General features: G+C 41.1%; 1 protein-coding gene across 9 annotated transcripts in view; it reads left to right on the top strand.

Annotated features, from left to right (window-relative positions):
* LOC105495923 (zinc finger protein 736) overlaps nucleotides 1–15,011 on the top strand; it is a 59,711-nt gene that overhangs the window by 4,910 nt on the left and 39,790 nt on the right. The window contains exon 1 of one of the 9 annotated variants that reach the window (XM_011765847.3): nucleotides 2,761–3,413. The exons of the other annotated variants lie outside the window; for them this stretch is intronic. Coding sequence (XP_011764149.3) covers nucleotides 3,411–3,413 — 3 coding nt within the window. The 5' untranslated portion in view covers nucleotides 2,761–3,410. Of the gene's footprint in view, nucleotides 1–2,760; nucleotides 3,414–15,011 lie in introns of those variants that run through there. 9 annotated transcript variants of the gene reach the window in all.

The raw sequence follows: 15,011 nt of genomic DNA, 5'->3' as shown, positions 1-15,011 counted from the left end.
AACTGGTTTTTGATTTCAGTCCCCTACTCACACCCTCCACTATGATGGGTCTCCTCCTCTGTGTGTCAAATCTTTTCAGTAAATCTAAGATGCAGACGATGGAATCTAAATCTGAGATTGCACAGGCTCCATCCTCTGCATCTTAGATTTATTGAAAAGGTTAAGTCAGGCACAGTGGCTCATGCCTGTAATCCCAGCACTTTGGGAGGGCAAAGTGGGTGGATCACTTGAGGTCAAGAGTTCGAGACCAACCTAACATGGTGAAACCCAAAAATATGAAAAATCAGCCAGGTGTGGTGGCGCATGCCTGTAATCCCAGCTACTCAGGTGGCTGAGGCAGGAGAATTGCTTGAACCCGGAAGGAGGAAGTTGCAGTGAGCAGAGATCATGCCACTGCACTCCAGCCTGGGCAACAGTGAGACTCTATATCAAAAAAAAAAAAAAAAGTATATAAACATAGAGTATCCTCCCCAAGGGCATCTCTGACTTTCACCTCTCCACTCTCCCCCAGTGTTGCCCCAGCCGCTCACCTTCCTTTTCTTTCTGGGTGTTACATTTTCCTGGAAGTCAGCCAGTGTTCATCAGAAAGGTCCCTTGGACCCTGATTAGGTCCCCTCCCCACATTCTTCATACTGCATTACTGCCAGGGCCACCAGGATCAGGGGATGTGCACAAAGCAGGACTTGGGTCTGCATCAGGTTCTGGGGTTCAAAGGGGACAATGGGAGCTGAGGCTCAGAGACCTCCCACCCCAACTCTCTTTGATGACAGACATAAAAACTGAGGGCTTCCATTAAAAACTGCTCAGCCAGGCCAGGCGCGGTGGCTCACACCTGTAATCCCAGCACTTTGGGAGGCCGAGGCCGGTGGATCACAGGGTCAGGAGTTCAAGACCAGCCTGGCCAAGACAGTGAAACCCCGTCTCTACTAAAAATACAAAAAATAGCTAGGAGTGGTGGAGGGCGCCTGTAATCCCAGCTACTCAGGAGGCTGAGGCAGAGAATTGCTTGAACCTGGGAGGCAGAGTTTGCAGTGAGCCAAGATCATGCCACTGCACTCCAGTCTGGGCAACAGAGCAAGGCTCCATCTCAAAAAAAAAAAAAAAAAAAAAAAAAAAGAAAAAGAAAAAGAAAAGGGCTCAGCCACATACGAGCTGCCTGCCCTTGGAGGGACCTAAGTTTACTATCTTTCCATTGGCACCATCTGAGGGAGAGTCTGAGTCCAGCTCAGGCCAAACCTCACTGAGCTTTGCAAGCAGGCAGCTCTGCAGCTTCACCATTTAGGGAACAGGGACTGGCAGCTGATGTGGAGTCTTCAACACTCATAGGGAAGAGGGGCCTGATGCCTCAGCTCACAGAGGCAGCCGTGAGACTCTCATGAGAGGAGTTTGCCAAGTGCTGAGATCTAAGGGTGTAGTACTGCATTCTCTTCTCCCAAGCCTCAGGATCCTTGTTCCAGCCCTGCCCATGCCAGGCTCACTCCCATCCATATAATCCTTTCTGGCAGGGTCTCCCATCACCAGACAACTGGAAAATGTGCCCAGGATGGAGGCAACACCCTGTGCCATCGGGTGGTGATGGGGATGAGTATCCACTTTTGGGTGTCCATTCAAGGCCTGTCTCTGAAATCTCATAAGCCCCTGTCTCCTGGACTCTCTTATCCACATCTTTTACTTGAAAAAGCCAAAGGCACTCAGCTGCTTCTCCCCAGCTCTCTCCCCTCTTCCTAGCTGGCCTCCAAAAACATGAAGCACCCCCTTGTTAACTCTGTGGTGAGATTTTAACAAGTCACAATGTTATGTGGTCCCTAGCCCCACCATTTCCCAAATCCACTCAGCCCAGCTCTTCCAGGCCTTTACTCTGATTTCGCTTATAGAGGCATTTCAGGGACTGTTGCCACAGGAGGAAAGGGCTGGGAGAGAAAGGCCCCTTGCTCTTTTGATGTGGAGGCCTCCAGCTGGGAGGGAGGAGCTCTTCCTTCTGACTCCCTGGAGCTCCTCCCCATCACAGGGACACTGCCTTTTTGCAGCTTTAGCGTCATCTGGGCTCTCTGTGTTTTCTTCTCGAGGGTGGCCAACTTGGGTGTCTTCATATGCCAGGGTCAAGGACAAGGTCAGTGCTACTATGCTCCCTTCATCCAGTTATGCCCAGTTACACTGACCTGGTACCCTGGATAGCTGGTGTGAGTAAGCTGGTCCAGTGCTCCTGCCACCTCCAGTAAGCTCTGATTCTAGATTCACTCCCTGCTCCAACACTCACTGTGTGTGGAACCTTGGGCATGCAGCCAGGCCTCCCTGAGACTGTTTCTTAACTTGAAAGTATGATGGGAACCACACCTACCTCACTGGGCCTCCTGAGGACTCAGTTATACGTAGCTGTCACCATTGTTCTCATCATCATCTCTTTCGGGAAGAGCCAGGCACAAGCACTCTCAAATTTCTTTTCTCCTTTGAAGCTCATCATTACCCTGTGAGGCTCATCATCCCTACCTTTTTTAGATAAGAAAACAGAGGCCCAAAGAGGGCAGTGACTTGCCCGGGGCCCTACAGAAGATGTCGGCCTCTCCCCGCACCTGGAGGCCCTGTCCTAGCTGACTTTACCCCACAGCCCAGCACTATCCCTGACTAGGATCCGATCTTGGTTCACTATGCTTTTTTAGGTCCTTAGGCAGGCTCAGCTTTGGTGGGAAAGAGGGTGTTTTGGGAGGCCTGGGCGAGTGGCCCCTCTAACCAATCTGCCAGGTCCTCAACTCTCAGTCTCACTGAGCCACTCCATTAATTGGAAGCAGATCCAAAATTGCTTCACAGACTGAAGGTGATAATTGTCTGCAACCAGCTGGTGCAGCTGCATCTCCTGGAGGAGTCTGATCTCCTGCAGCTAAAGGGAAAAACAGGATGCTGAGACAGGGCCTGCAGCATACACATAACTATAATTCAGAATGTAATATATATACACACACACGTAAATATAATCAGAAAGTGATATAATCTTATATGCAAGGTTAAATACAAATGTCTCTCAGGCAGGGCCAGGACCCCAGCACAGGGAGGAATCTGCCTGAAAAAGGTGCAGGCAAAAACCTGTCACTCCTGCCTCGTTCAGCCCAGTGTCTGATTACATTTTCTGTCACTCAGGGTTTAAATGGGTGGGGCCTGGAGCCCTAGCCAATCAGTGGTGCTAGCGTGAAATTGTCCAATCAGGTGCGCAGCTACAGACGAAGAGGCGGCCTCTTCAATATGGCGGGGCCTTTGTCTCCTAGCTCCCGGGCTCTGAGCCCAGTTCCCGTCTCCACTGTTCCATCTTCTCCGCTCCTGGAGCTCCTCGGTGACTCTACCATAGCTTCTGTTATCCCGTGATCTGCAGGTACTGGGAGATCCATAGGGAGGACGGCGGAACATCCGGAGGCTGGGAAATGGTGAGAGCGTGGAGTGGGTGTCCCGAGAATGGGGAAGAGGGTGTTTGAATCCGGCCGGAACCGGCTGCGGTTGTATCTCGGCCTTCTCGCGGTCGGCTCTGGAGTTTTCAGCCCCGAGTCCCCGCGGGCACAGCTCAGTCCTCATTTCCCTCCATCGCAGATGAGGGGCTGAGCCAGCAGCCAAAACCGTACGTTTTGTTTTTTCCATAAGCTCGAATTTCTCCCCAGTTCAGGGCCCTTTCTGGGCAGCTCTGTGCCGCAACCTCGAGTCTCCCTCCTCCAGATTGTGCGGGGATGATGGGAGCGTCATAAGACGAGAATCCTCATTTAGGGTCTGGAGTTCCTCCGTGGAAGAAGCAGTGGGCCTTGGGGTCCCTAGTCCCTTCTTTCTCCTTTTAAAAATAAAATTGTGGCCCCTTTTTTTTTCCCGAGACAGTGTCTCACTGTGTTGCCCAGGCTAAAGTGCATTTCTTCTCACTGCCGCTTCCACGTCTCGGGCTCAGCTGATCCACTCACCCCAGTCCTCCAAGGAGCTAGGACTAGACGGGTGCGCCACCATGCCTGTTTTTTGTTTTTGTTGTTGTTGTTGTTTTTTTGTAGAGACGGGCTTTTGCCATGTTGCTCAGGCTGGTCTCGAACTCCTGAGCTCAGGTCTCAGGTGATCCGCCCGCCTCGGGCCACCTAAAGCGCCGGGATTACATACATGAGCCACCGCCCTAGCCTAAATTTGAGGCAACTTTAGGATATAGTTTGGGTGTGTTTTCCAGCCCAAATCTCCTGTTTAAATGTAATCCCCCATGTTGGAGGTGGGGCCTGGTGGAAGGATTATGGGCGCGGATTTCTCATGAATAGTTTAGCACCATTCCTCTTGGTATTGTCCTCCCAATAGTGAGTGAGTTCCCTGAAGTTCATCATTTAAAAGTGTACAGCACCCCACCTTGTCTCCTTTTCAAGCTCTTGCTTCACCTTCCTCCGTGATTTTAAGCTTCCTGGGTGGGGCCTCCCCAGAAGCAGACGCTGGTGTTATGCTTTCTATACAGCCTGTGGAACCATGAGCTAGTTAATCCTCTTGTAAGTTACCCAGTCTGAGGTATTTACAGTAATGCCGGAAGCGATTAATACAAACAGTTTATTTGCACAAACAGCAATTTATGAATCAGAGAACAGCCAGCTATGAGTTGTTGTTTGGGTGCTCAAAGGAGGGTCTTGGAACAAAAGGCTTTTTTTTTTTTTTTTTTTTTTTTAAGAGGTATGAGGAAGCAAACCAGATACAATATTTGATTGGTTCCAGTTACGTATTGCATTTGAAGCCCTCCGGTGGAAATGTCCTGGTTATGTAATTAGCTTTTTCTTGGCAGCTTGTGGTTGGTTAAGCCTAAGGTTTTTTTGTTGTTTTTTTGTTTTTCCTCAAAGTTAGTAATTTACAAAAAATTCCTTTGACGTAGTTAGGTTTCCTTAGGCAGAATCCCAGGGCGCCATGGCCACTTCAGCCTAATTGCTAGCTGTGTAATTATTTTAATGCTCCACAGGGTCGTTGGTTTTCTCTGCATTTTTCAAATGTTTGGCAAGCAGGGTCTCAAATCTAAAACTGTTCTCCCAGCCTAACTGTTCTAGGGACTGTAGAAAATTCTACATTTCCAATTTCTTTCCCACATTCCCAAATGCCAACTATCCCTCTCCAAATCCCATTATGAACTATCAGTTCTTTATTTAATTTTAAAACTGATGTGGCATTTTAGTTGTTTATTTTTGTTTAACAGAGCCGTGGGTGGCTCTTTTTAATATATTCGTCTGTTTGTGAATATTTCACAGGACAGAAAAGCAAAGAGTAATCACCTGACACTCTGCGCATCTCCTCTCATCTTCTCTAGGCACCCGCGCCTTTCCAGAATGTCTTTGGAAAACTTTGCAGGGTCGTGTGTCCTCAACCACTCTCCTGTATTTTCCTGGTTCCAAGTATTACAACTTGTTGGGGATGATCCAAGACACCCACAAGGACCATGTCTCTTGGAGTGTTTAGCAAACACTAGCCCCTGGGTCATCTCCTTTCACGGAAGAGCCGGAGGTATTGGGTGGAGCCTCTCAGGGGAGCAGCTGGATGCCCTAGTGCTGAGGACAGTTTCCTGATTTACCCTTCCTCTAAAAAGCTAACCGCTTTAACATTAAGATTTTTTTCCCTCTCAACCCTAGTTTTCTTTTCTTGCAGACACGCTGGTGGTCAACCAGTCAGGTGCTGGTATTGAGGGGAAAAGGCGCAGACGCATCTTGCTCTCTGGTTTCTCTCAGGCTTGTGAAGGAGAATAACTGTCCCAAAGTACAGGAAAGATCCACCCTAGTGAGGGAGTGTATAAATTTGCAAAGCAAAATACACATCCGCCACACAGGGGGCAAGTGCAGTGTCTTTTGGGAGAGTAATGATGAAATACTTTAGTGAGCAGAATGGGGGTGGGGAGAATCTCTCAAGTAATTGACACATGAGTCTAATACATCTGTGTTCCAGTCAGCACTACTTCCCCCCGTGTTTGTCGCCTTGAATGTATATGTTCACTCACTTCAACTTCAGTTTTTCATTAATTGTATAATGGATTTTATCGTTAGAGCTTGAAAGATTTAAAAAAATGTTTTCCAAGAGAAAAGAGGTGGATTTAGAAAAAAATAGTTTGTATTCCATTGGTTAAAAATTCTCATTTACCTTTTATATTTCGCACAGTGAGCGTGGTAAGATTCTGAGGTCTGTTCTATTTAGTATGATTTCAAACAGAATCCCAGGGCTTAGCTTTGGGAATGCTACCTGGGAAAAGACATAGAGGAAATGTCTCTCATGATGCCTGCAGAAAAATAAATACATATCTACAAGAAAATGTAGTAGATTAACACATAAATTACAAAACATTCATGAAAACATCAGTTTCTGTCTTGTGCACAGTGGAGAATTTGTGACAGTGGCCAACTCATTTTTTAAAAAAATTTCTGCTTCATAGGAAGTATTTATGTGTACACAATAAAAGTACTTCCTACCATACATACATATCTTTGCTCAGGTTATATATATAATATAAAGCAATATGATTGTCTAGTATAATCGTAGCCAGTGAATCTGTAGTTTTTTTTTTTTTTTTTTTTTTGAGCTGCAATGGATGTAACAGTTTTATCAGTAATTTTTTCTAAGCTTATAAAAATATTTTTAATCATATGTTCGTGGGAGGTGACAACCTCACCAAGGCAAAAACATTTTTTCCAATAAAATGAATGAAGCTGTTTTTTGAAAGCCAGGCAGATAATTAGCAGATTTTTTTCAAATAGAATCTTAATCTAAAACAGATTGGTGGCCATGCCTGTGGAAAAGTTAGAGAGAATTTGTCCAGTGCTGGCTTTTTTCAGAGCTATGTATAGAGAGAGCAGTGACCAGATATTTTAAAAGACATTACCCTTCAATTTAGTGGCACAGGTACTGGCCAAGAAAATCTGAAAGGGTTCCTTCCAACAAATTTGGAGTAAATCTTTTTCTTCATAAAAAGAGAAAATCAAATTTTATTTTTATATTATTAATATTAAAGCTAATTTTAGGAAAGCATTATAAACAGATGTATTCAATCTCAATCAGCTTTGACCGTACAAGATAAGATTTCTATAAACCTTTTATAACCCCTTAAAATTTTATTTTTCTCTTTCTTTCTCCAGTTTTCCATCTCCATTAAGTTTACCTCATTTTCTTTATCTTTTTTCTTTCAATTTTACATATTTTTTAAATAACCTCTAAACTCAGCAAAATTGCCTTTTCTTTAAGAAAAACCACATCACGTCTGTTTCTAAAATATTTTTTCATAAAGAAACACATTTTATTTTCTTTGTACTCTGTATGTAAAGTTGTTTCTCTCCTTAACAATAGTTTTAGTTATTATATCTTAGGCAGAATTTTAATTTTTAATAATCTTAATTTATAGTGAAAGCCTGAGAAGTAAGCAATTTTAACTATTAGTCATGTACTAAAATTTTATAAATATATATTTTATACTTTTTAGAAACATAGGATTTTAAATGGAAACATTTTTATTGTGGAATAAGACATACTAACAGATTTTAAACTTATATTTAAAAATTAGTTTAATTTTTAACTAATGAGCTGAGATCCGGCCACTGCACTCCAGCCTGGGCAACAGAGCGAGACTCCGCCTCAAAAAAAAAAAAAAAAAATAGTATCTTAGCATTTTATTACTTGGGGATAATTTAGATGTTTAATGAATAGCCATCATTTAATGTAACTTAACAACAGTCTGCGAGTGTAGTTTCCATAGATTTGAGACACTGAACACATTACAAAACAATTAGTATTGTAAGTTTATAAACTTTTGTCCCATTTACATGTTTTACTTATTCTTAACAATTATTTTTGTAAAATTTCATGAAACAGACTAATCTACTCATCTAAAGTTAAACTTCCTATTATCCATTTTTATATTACTATGTTGGGCAAGTATCATAAAAGCAATAAACTTAAAGTTAAATATATACATATTTTGCTGAGAAGTCAGAAGACATTGTTTTTTATTAAACCAACAATATTAAACTAGTCATGTTTACCAAAAGATTTACTCAGTTCACATATTCTTGAAAAATATTGGGCTTATTTTTTAATTCATGAGCAGTTATCTTTAAGTTAATTCAGTACCATGTAGATAATATACAAAGACATTTATAGACATATATATACATGTAGACACAACATATAACTTACTCATGTTTCTGTCTAAAAGCCCCAGAGAGGGAGTGCATTGTAAAAGGTAGTAGAGCTTCAGACCTCAAAAGAACCTGTTTACCCACAACTCTGGGGGCTTCATGAAGAAAAACAGAGGTACCCTGCCAAAAAGGAGAAGCCTATGGTGCTTTATCTGTGCTCTTCAAGGGGTCTCAGGCTGCTAGAAGTTTCCTTTAGTTGTCCTCTATAGTGACAAAAGGTTTTAAGTGGAACATAAGACACATAGAAGGAAATGGAAGAATTAATTCCAGAGGAGACAGTTTGAGAAGATTTTGTTTTCCAAAAAGCCAGTAAGGTTCATTATTCTTGGCAAAAATCACATCGGCAAGAGAAGAAACAAGCACATAGAGATACTAGTTTAGGGAGAGAGAAATTTAGTTAACTAAAGACCTTATATGGGAAAACCGTAGGCCTCAAATACGCGTGTGTATGTGTGTATATGTGTGTGTGTGTACATATACATATATATAGCCTGACTGTCAATTTTAAATAAATGGACTTTTGACTGTAGAGCATTTAATTTTTTAAAATTATTCTCCTGCCTCAGCCTCCCAAGCAGCTGGGATTACAGGTGCCCGCCACCACGCCTGGCTAATTTTTTGTATTTTTAGTAGAGGCGGGGTTTTACCATGTTGGCCAGGCTGGTCTCAAACTCCTGACCTCGTGATCCGCCTGCCTTGGCCTCCCAAAGTGCTGGGATTGCAGGTGTGAGCCACCGTGCTCAGACAAAAGCATTTCTTTACTTGTCTTTTTCTTTCTAAAATTTACATCAAGAAGGAATTTTGGAGATGGGGCATTTTTGTTTCCTGGAGGACTAGGGTAATCACTATTCAAAGCTGTTTCTCTTTGAAATTTTTCAGTAAATAGTTTTCTTTTTTCCAAACCACAGTATATGGTTTTATTTAGTTCCAGAGAGAAGACTAAACAAACAAAACAACAAAAGTTTCTATTACACTCTAAATATAAACTGAAATTTTAAATTTTAAATTAAAGGCATACCTGAACTGGTGACTAAAAACCAACACAAACATTCATGAGGCCAAATCCAAGAAATCCTGTATGACTATAAAACTTCAAAATAACAAAAAAATTGTAGCTCTTCTATAATCAAAACTTATCCTAAGAACAGCTTACTGCAAATGGGTTGAAATCTATATTTTCAGGCCACATTTTTTAGTATCTCAGCTTCTCAGCTTACCATCTACCTGCAAAGGCCAGACACAAGATCTTAAGAAATGGTTGGTAAAACAGGAGAACGAAAGCTGTCTATGGGAGTAGACAAGTTTGCAAATGCGGACTCCAGAAGGTCAAGAACAAAAATCAAATAATAAAAGCAAATACATTAGTAATTAATTATTATGTATGTAATGTTTTTGCCTAAGCTAGAGATAATTCATTGAGAAATAAAATTTTGAGATTTGATCTAAAAATACTTGTTTTTTTTTTTTTTTTTTTCTAATTTGATCTCAGCTGGAATGCTGTTTTGCTAATTCTCTGGATGTTAACATTTCAAATCCATGGTAAGATTTACATCTCCGAGAGACTGAGAAAAGACTGGAGAAAGTTAAAATATGTATTGTAAATCCTGCAGCAAAGTCAAACAGGCAGTTTGAACATGTAAAAGGTTTTTTTTTTTTTTTTTGAGGAAGTGAAAGAGCCCTCTTAAAATGTACTTTGAAATCTCTTATTAGAATTTAGCCAGGCAAAACAGAAAGAAGGCCTTTCATTAAATTTCATTCTAAAACCTGCCTTTTCCAATTGCACATGGAAATATATTAATTTAGAAATGTCAAAAGACCTTCATTTTTCTCATTGCATTTTGGGGTCATCTGAAGTCATGTTGGTCCATTTACCTAGGCATTTGCAAGGTGAAGCTCCACAAGTATTATACATAAGTTCAGTTTATGTTTCTAAGGGATGTTACCTAGAACGAAAAGCATGGTTTTGATGATCAGTTTTCCATAATTTAGAAACTTTTCAAAGGTAATCATGGCCAGAGCAGTGTGCCAGTTCTAAGTGTGCTGTTTATGAGCATCACTCCTCCAGGTGTCACCCAAGAGTTGCTGATTATAGTGCTGGGTGAGCAATGCTTATGTTTACCTTCCAGCTTAGTTAAAAGTTTCTGCAGGTGTTTTTCTTTTGGAAAGACCCTGTGAGACTGGTACACATCGTTGAAAATCATCCTAACACCTCTACGAAGTCTCAAGTTGCCTAGAGCACCCAAATGAGTCAGATAAAGAAATTGCCTTTTCTCTTTGGGATGAGAGAATTCACTCCCATGTACCTTTTGGTTTGAAGGTTCCAAAAAGTCAAGTTCAAATTAGAAGCAATAGAAAACAGCTGTGTTTTTAAAAGCATGTTACCTAATTTAGAACAAAAGAAGTAAAACCACCAGGGCTAGACTGCCAATATTATGACCCAGATTTTCTATCTTGAGACAGAAGCAGAGAAAGCAGTTAAAAAAATTGAAATTAAAAATCTAACTTTAATCAAAAATGGAAATCTTTTTTCTAGAAAGTGAGGGTTGAAAAGAACAGCTCAAGCAAAGTCTTGACCTCACGAAATAGTAGGGAAATCTGAAATCAGGAGTATTCATCCCTTACACTCAGTGAGGTACTGGGAGCTGGAAGAATACAAGGGCTTCTCATTGGCTAGTTTCTGAGTTCAAGAGGGATGTTGGATGGTTGGGGATGTCCCTCTGAATCCTGTTCACAGCACCACAAATGTCAATCTAAAGGAAGAAGCAGGGGCAAAAAAATAAAATTTTAAAGAATTTACTTGAGCCAAGGTGTGGACAGCTGCCTGGAAGACTCAGATGCATGTTACCTAAGATACGAACTTTGGCCTTTTAAATACGGTTTATAAAGTAAAAAGCAGAATAAATAGTTGGCCATTGTCAAGAATTCTTGTTAGTTTGCAGAAATAACATTGATTAATGATAAGCTATATGTTGTTGAACTACCGTCTATGAATTATGGCAGAATAGTTAGGTTAATTTATAGCTACTCATGCCGTCAATAAGTCTAGATTTCACATAGCAAGTAGCTTCAAGAAGTAATTGTTTAGCTTAAGGATGTAGATGGGGAGTGATATGGTTTGGCTGTGTCCCCACCCACATCTCATCTTGAATTCCCGCATGTTATAGGAGAGACCTGGTGGGAGTAATTGAATCATGGGGGCAAGTCTTTCCCTTGCTGTTCTCCAGATAGTGAATACGTCTCATATCTGATGGTTTTTTATAAACAGGAGTTCCCCTGCACAAGTTCTTGGTTTTTTTTGTTTTGTTTTGTTTTTTGTTTTTGTTTTTTTGCCTGTTGCCATCCACATAAGATATGACTTGTTCCTTCTTGCCTTCCACCATAATTGTGAGGCCTCCTCAGCCAGATGCCCAGGCAGAAATTTGCTGCAGGGGTGTGGCCCTCATGGAGAACCTCTGCTAGAGCAGTGCGGAAGGGAAGCCTAGTGGAGCTGTGAGAAGAGAGGCACCATCCTCCAGACCCCAGAATGGTAGATCCACTGACAGCTTGCACCGTGCACCTGGAAAAGCTGCAGACCTCAATGCTAGCCCATGAAAGCAGCCAGGAGGGGGGCTATACCCTGCAAAGCCACAGGGCGGAGATGCCCAAGGCCACTGAAGCTCACCTCTTGTATCAGTGTGACCTGGATGTGAGACATGAAGTCAAAGGTGATAATTTTGGAGCTTTAAGATTTGACTGCCCTGCTGGATTTTGGACTTGCATGGGACCTGTAGCCCTTTTGTTTGGCCAATTTCTCCCTTTTGGAGTGGTTGTATTTACCCGGTGCCTTTACCCGCATTGTATCTAGGAAGTAACTAACTTGCTTTTTGATTTTACAGGCTCATAGACAGAAAGGACTTGCCTTGTCTTGGATGAGACTTTGAACTGTGGACTTTTGAGTTAATGCTGAAATGAGTTGAGACTCTGGAGACTGTTGGTAAAGCATGATAGATTATGAAATGTGAAGATACGAGATTTGGGAGGGGCGAGAGACAGAATGATATGGTTTGGCTGTGTCCCCACCCAAATTTCATCTGGAATTCCCACATGTTGTAGGAGGGACCCTGTAGGAGGTAATTGAATCATGGGGGCAAGTATTTCCCATGCTGTTCTCTTGATAACGAATAAGTCCCATGAGATCCGATAGTTTTTAAAGAGAAGTTCCCTTGCACACATTTTTTTGTTTCGCCTGCCGCCCTCCACGTAAGATGTGACTTGTTCCTCCTTGCATTTTGCCATGATCGTGAGGTCTTCCCAGCCATGTGGAACTGTAAGTCCAATTAAACCTTTTTCTTTTGTAAATTGCCCAGTCTCAGGTGTGTCTTCATCAGCAGCATGAAAACAGACTAATACAGGGAGCGGGCGGGACATGACTGCTTCCTCATTTCTGTGCCTCTGGGCCTAATAATTTAGAGGTTGCTCACATGAATCAGATAAAAAAGTTATATCTCATTTCTCATTGTTAATAGATTATGTGTATCCAGCACAGGGGTGGAAGCAATAGGGGGAGAAGGCTGTCCTGGAACACACACCTGGGCATAAATACATGAGCTGCCAAGCTTTGTGGAGGAGGCACAGATGTACAGCAGGATTTAGTATATGCAGAGACTCTCTCAGTAAGTAGCTGTTTTGGGCTGTTTTGGACTTGCAAGGAAAACCATGCCCTGGATGCAAAGGTAGCCTTCCCTCAATGCTCACCCATGTCTGAAAGCACACCTCAGTTTCTGGTTGGTCTATGCAGTGAGAGAAAAACTCATCTTCAGGTTTGTCTTCAAAAGGAGAGAAAGACAAGATTGCTTAGAACTTCAGGACTTCAACTTGCTGGGGTAGATAGAGACCAATATATGTTTCTTACTACAATCACATTCTCACACTGACACAGCCCTTGATAATATGCTATGACCAAGGCTCCATACAGGCACACAGAGGTCTTTCTTCTTCTACATTAAAAGCTGCTGAATGTTCTGATAAGATGGTGGCACGAGGCTATTTACCCTGTGCCCTATAAATAAACATAGCTGCTCTGTCTGTTATTTTGCTATGACAAGTAAAGTCACAGGGAATAACCTCAGAAATATTTCTTTAACGTTTGTAAAGCTCTGTTGCATGATATAGTCACAGAACTGAGTTTGCAGGGTTCAAAGTTAATGCTTAGGTATTTTGTATATTCTCTTCTAATTGGATTGCACAAGAGTGTTTTTTACAACATCACTGAATATTGTGGAATTTTTCCAACTGAGAGGTAAAAATAGGTATCTCTCTGTAGTCTTAGTGTACATTTCTATTTCTATATTATTTTCAAATTTATGAGCCAACTGCCTTTATTCATCAACTTTTTGTCTATTATGTTAAATACCTAAAATTGTGTTAAAATCGATGTCTCTAGGATGTTACAAAAATTTTTAGCTTATTTTTGTGTCTTTTAAACTCTTTTAAGGTTGTACTTTTATGTTTTACATACCTCTTTAAAATTTTCTCCTAGATGTATTTATTGTAGCTTTGGTAATGCCATCTTTCCCCCCTCATTATATTTGTTAAATTTTCATTGGTTTTCTATATTAAAATTATCAAAAATAATATTGTAAAATATGCATAACATAAAATATATCATTTTAAGCCATTATTAAGTGTACATAGGCTGGGCGTGGTGGCTCATGCCTGTAATCCCAACACTTTGGGAGGCCCAGACGAGTGGATCACCAGGTCAGGAGTTTGAGACCAGCCTGGCCAATATGGTAAAACCCTATCTCTACTAAAAACTACAAAAAAATTAGCCAGGCATGGTGTCACATGCCTGTAATCCCAGCTACTCAGGAGGCTGAGGCAGGAGAATCTCTTGAACCTGGGAGGCGAAGGTTGCAGTGAGCCGAGATTGCACCACTGCACTCCAGCCTGGGTGACAGAGTAAGACTGTCTCAAAAAAAAAAAAAAAGTGTACATAAAGTGACAATAAAGTACGTTCACACTTTTTTGCAACCATAACCACCACTCATGTTCATAGTTCTTTTTGTCTTGCAAAGTTAAAACTCAATGTTAATCCCAGTCTCCACTGTTAAAACCACTGTTCTACTTTCCTTCTCTATGAATTCTACCATTCTCAATAAATTATGTAAGTGGAGTCATACAGTATTTGTTCCTTTGGAATTGGCTTGTTTCAGTTAGCATAATGTCCTCAAGGTTCAGCATGTGTAAAATTTATTTTCCTCTTTAAGGATTAATATTTCATTGCATGTAAGTAACGCATTTTGTTTTTTCATTGCTGAAGACGTGGGCTGCTTCCAGCTTATGGCCATTGTGAATAGTGCTGCCATAAACACAAGCATATAAATATTTCTTCAATCCCCTGCTTTTAATTCTTTTGGATATATATTTAGTAATGAAATAGCTGGATCATATAATTCTATGTTCTAAACGTAGAAGAACGTACATTTTATGTTTGTTTGTTCGTTTTTCAAGAAATGTCCACATTGTTTTTTATAGTGACTACACCATTTTACATTTGCACCAGGAGTTAAAAATCATTCTAATTTCTCCCTCTTCTTTTTACCGCTTGTTCTTTTAGGGATTATGCTGTTATTTTTCGTATGATAGCCATTCTCATGTGTATGAAGTGGTATCTCAATATGATAGAACATTGATTTTTATATTTATTTTATAAACAGGTTTATTTTTTATGCTGCCACTATGCTAAATCTTGGTATTTGTTGAATCGCTTGGGTTTCTAGGTATAGTGTATCATCTACAAATAGAAATCGTGTTTTTATTTTTTTCCTTTGGGAATCATGTTTGATAAGGCCAGGCACTGTTCTAGGAAGTGTTAAGATA

Source organism: Macaca nemestrina, chromosome 4, assembly GCF_043159975.1.
Source record: "Macaca nemestrina isolate mMacNem1 chromosome 4, mMacNem.hap1, whole genome shotgun sequence".
In the NCBI taxonomy this organism is placed as follows: domain Eukaryota; kingdom Metazoa; phylum Chordata; class Mammalia; order Primates; family Cercopithecidae; genus Macaca; species Macaca nemestrina.
The sequence above is the reverse complement of the archived record's forward strand: the minus strand, read 5'-3'. Positions and strand labels throughout refer to the sequence as shown.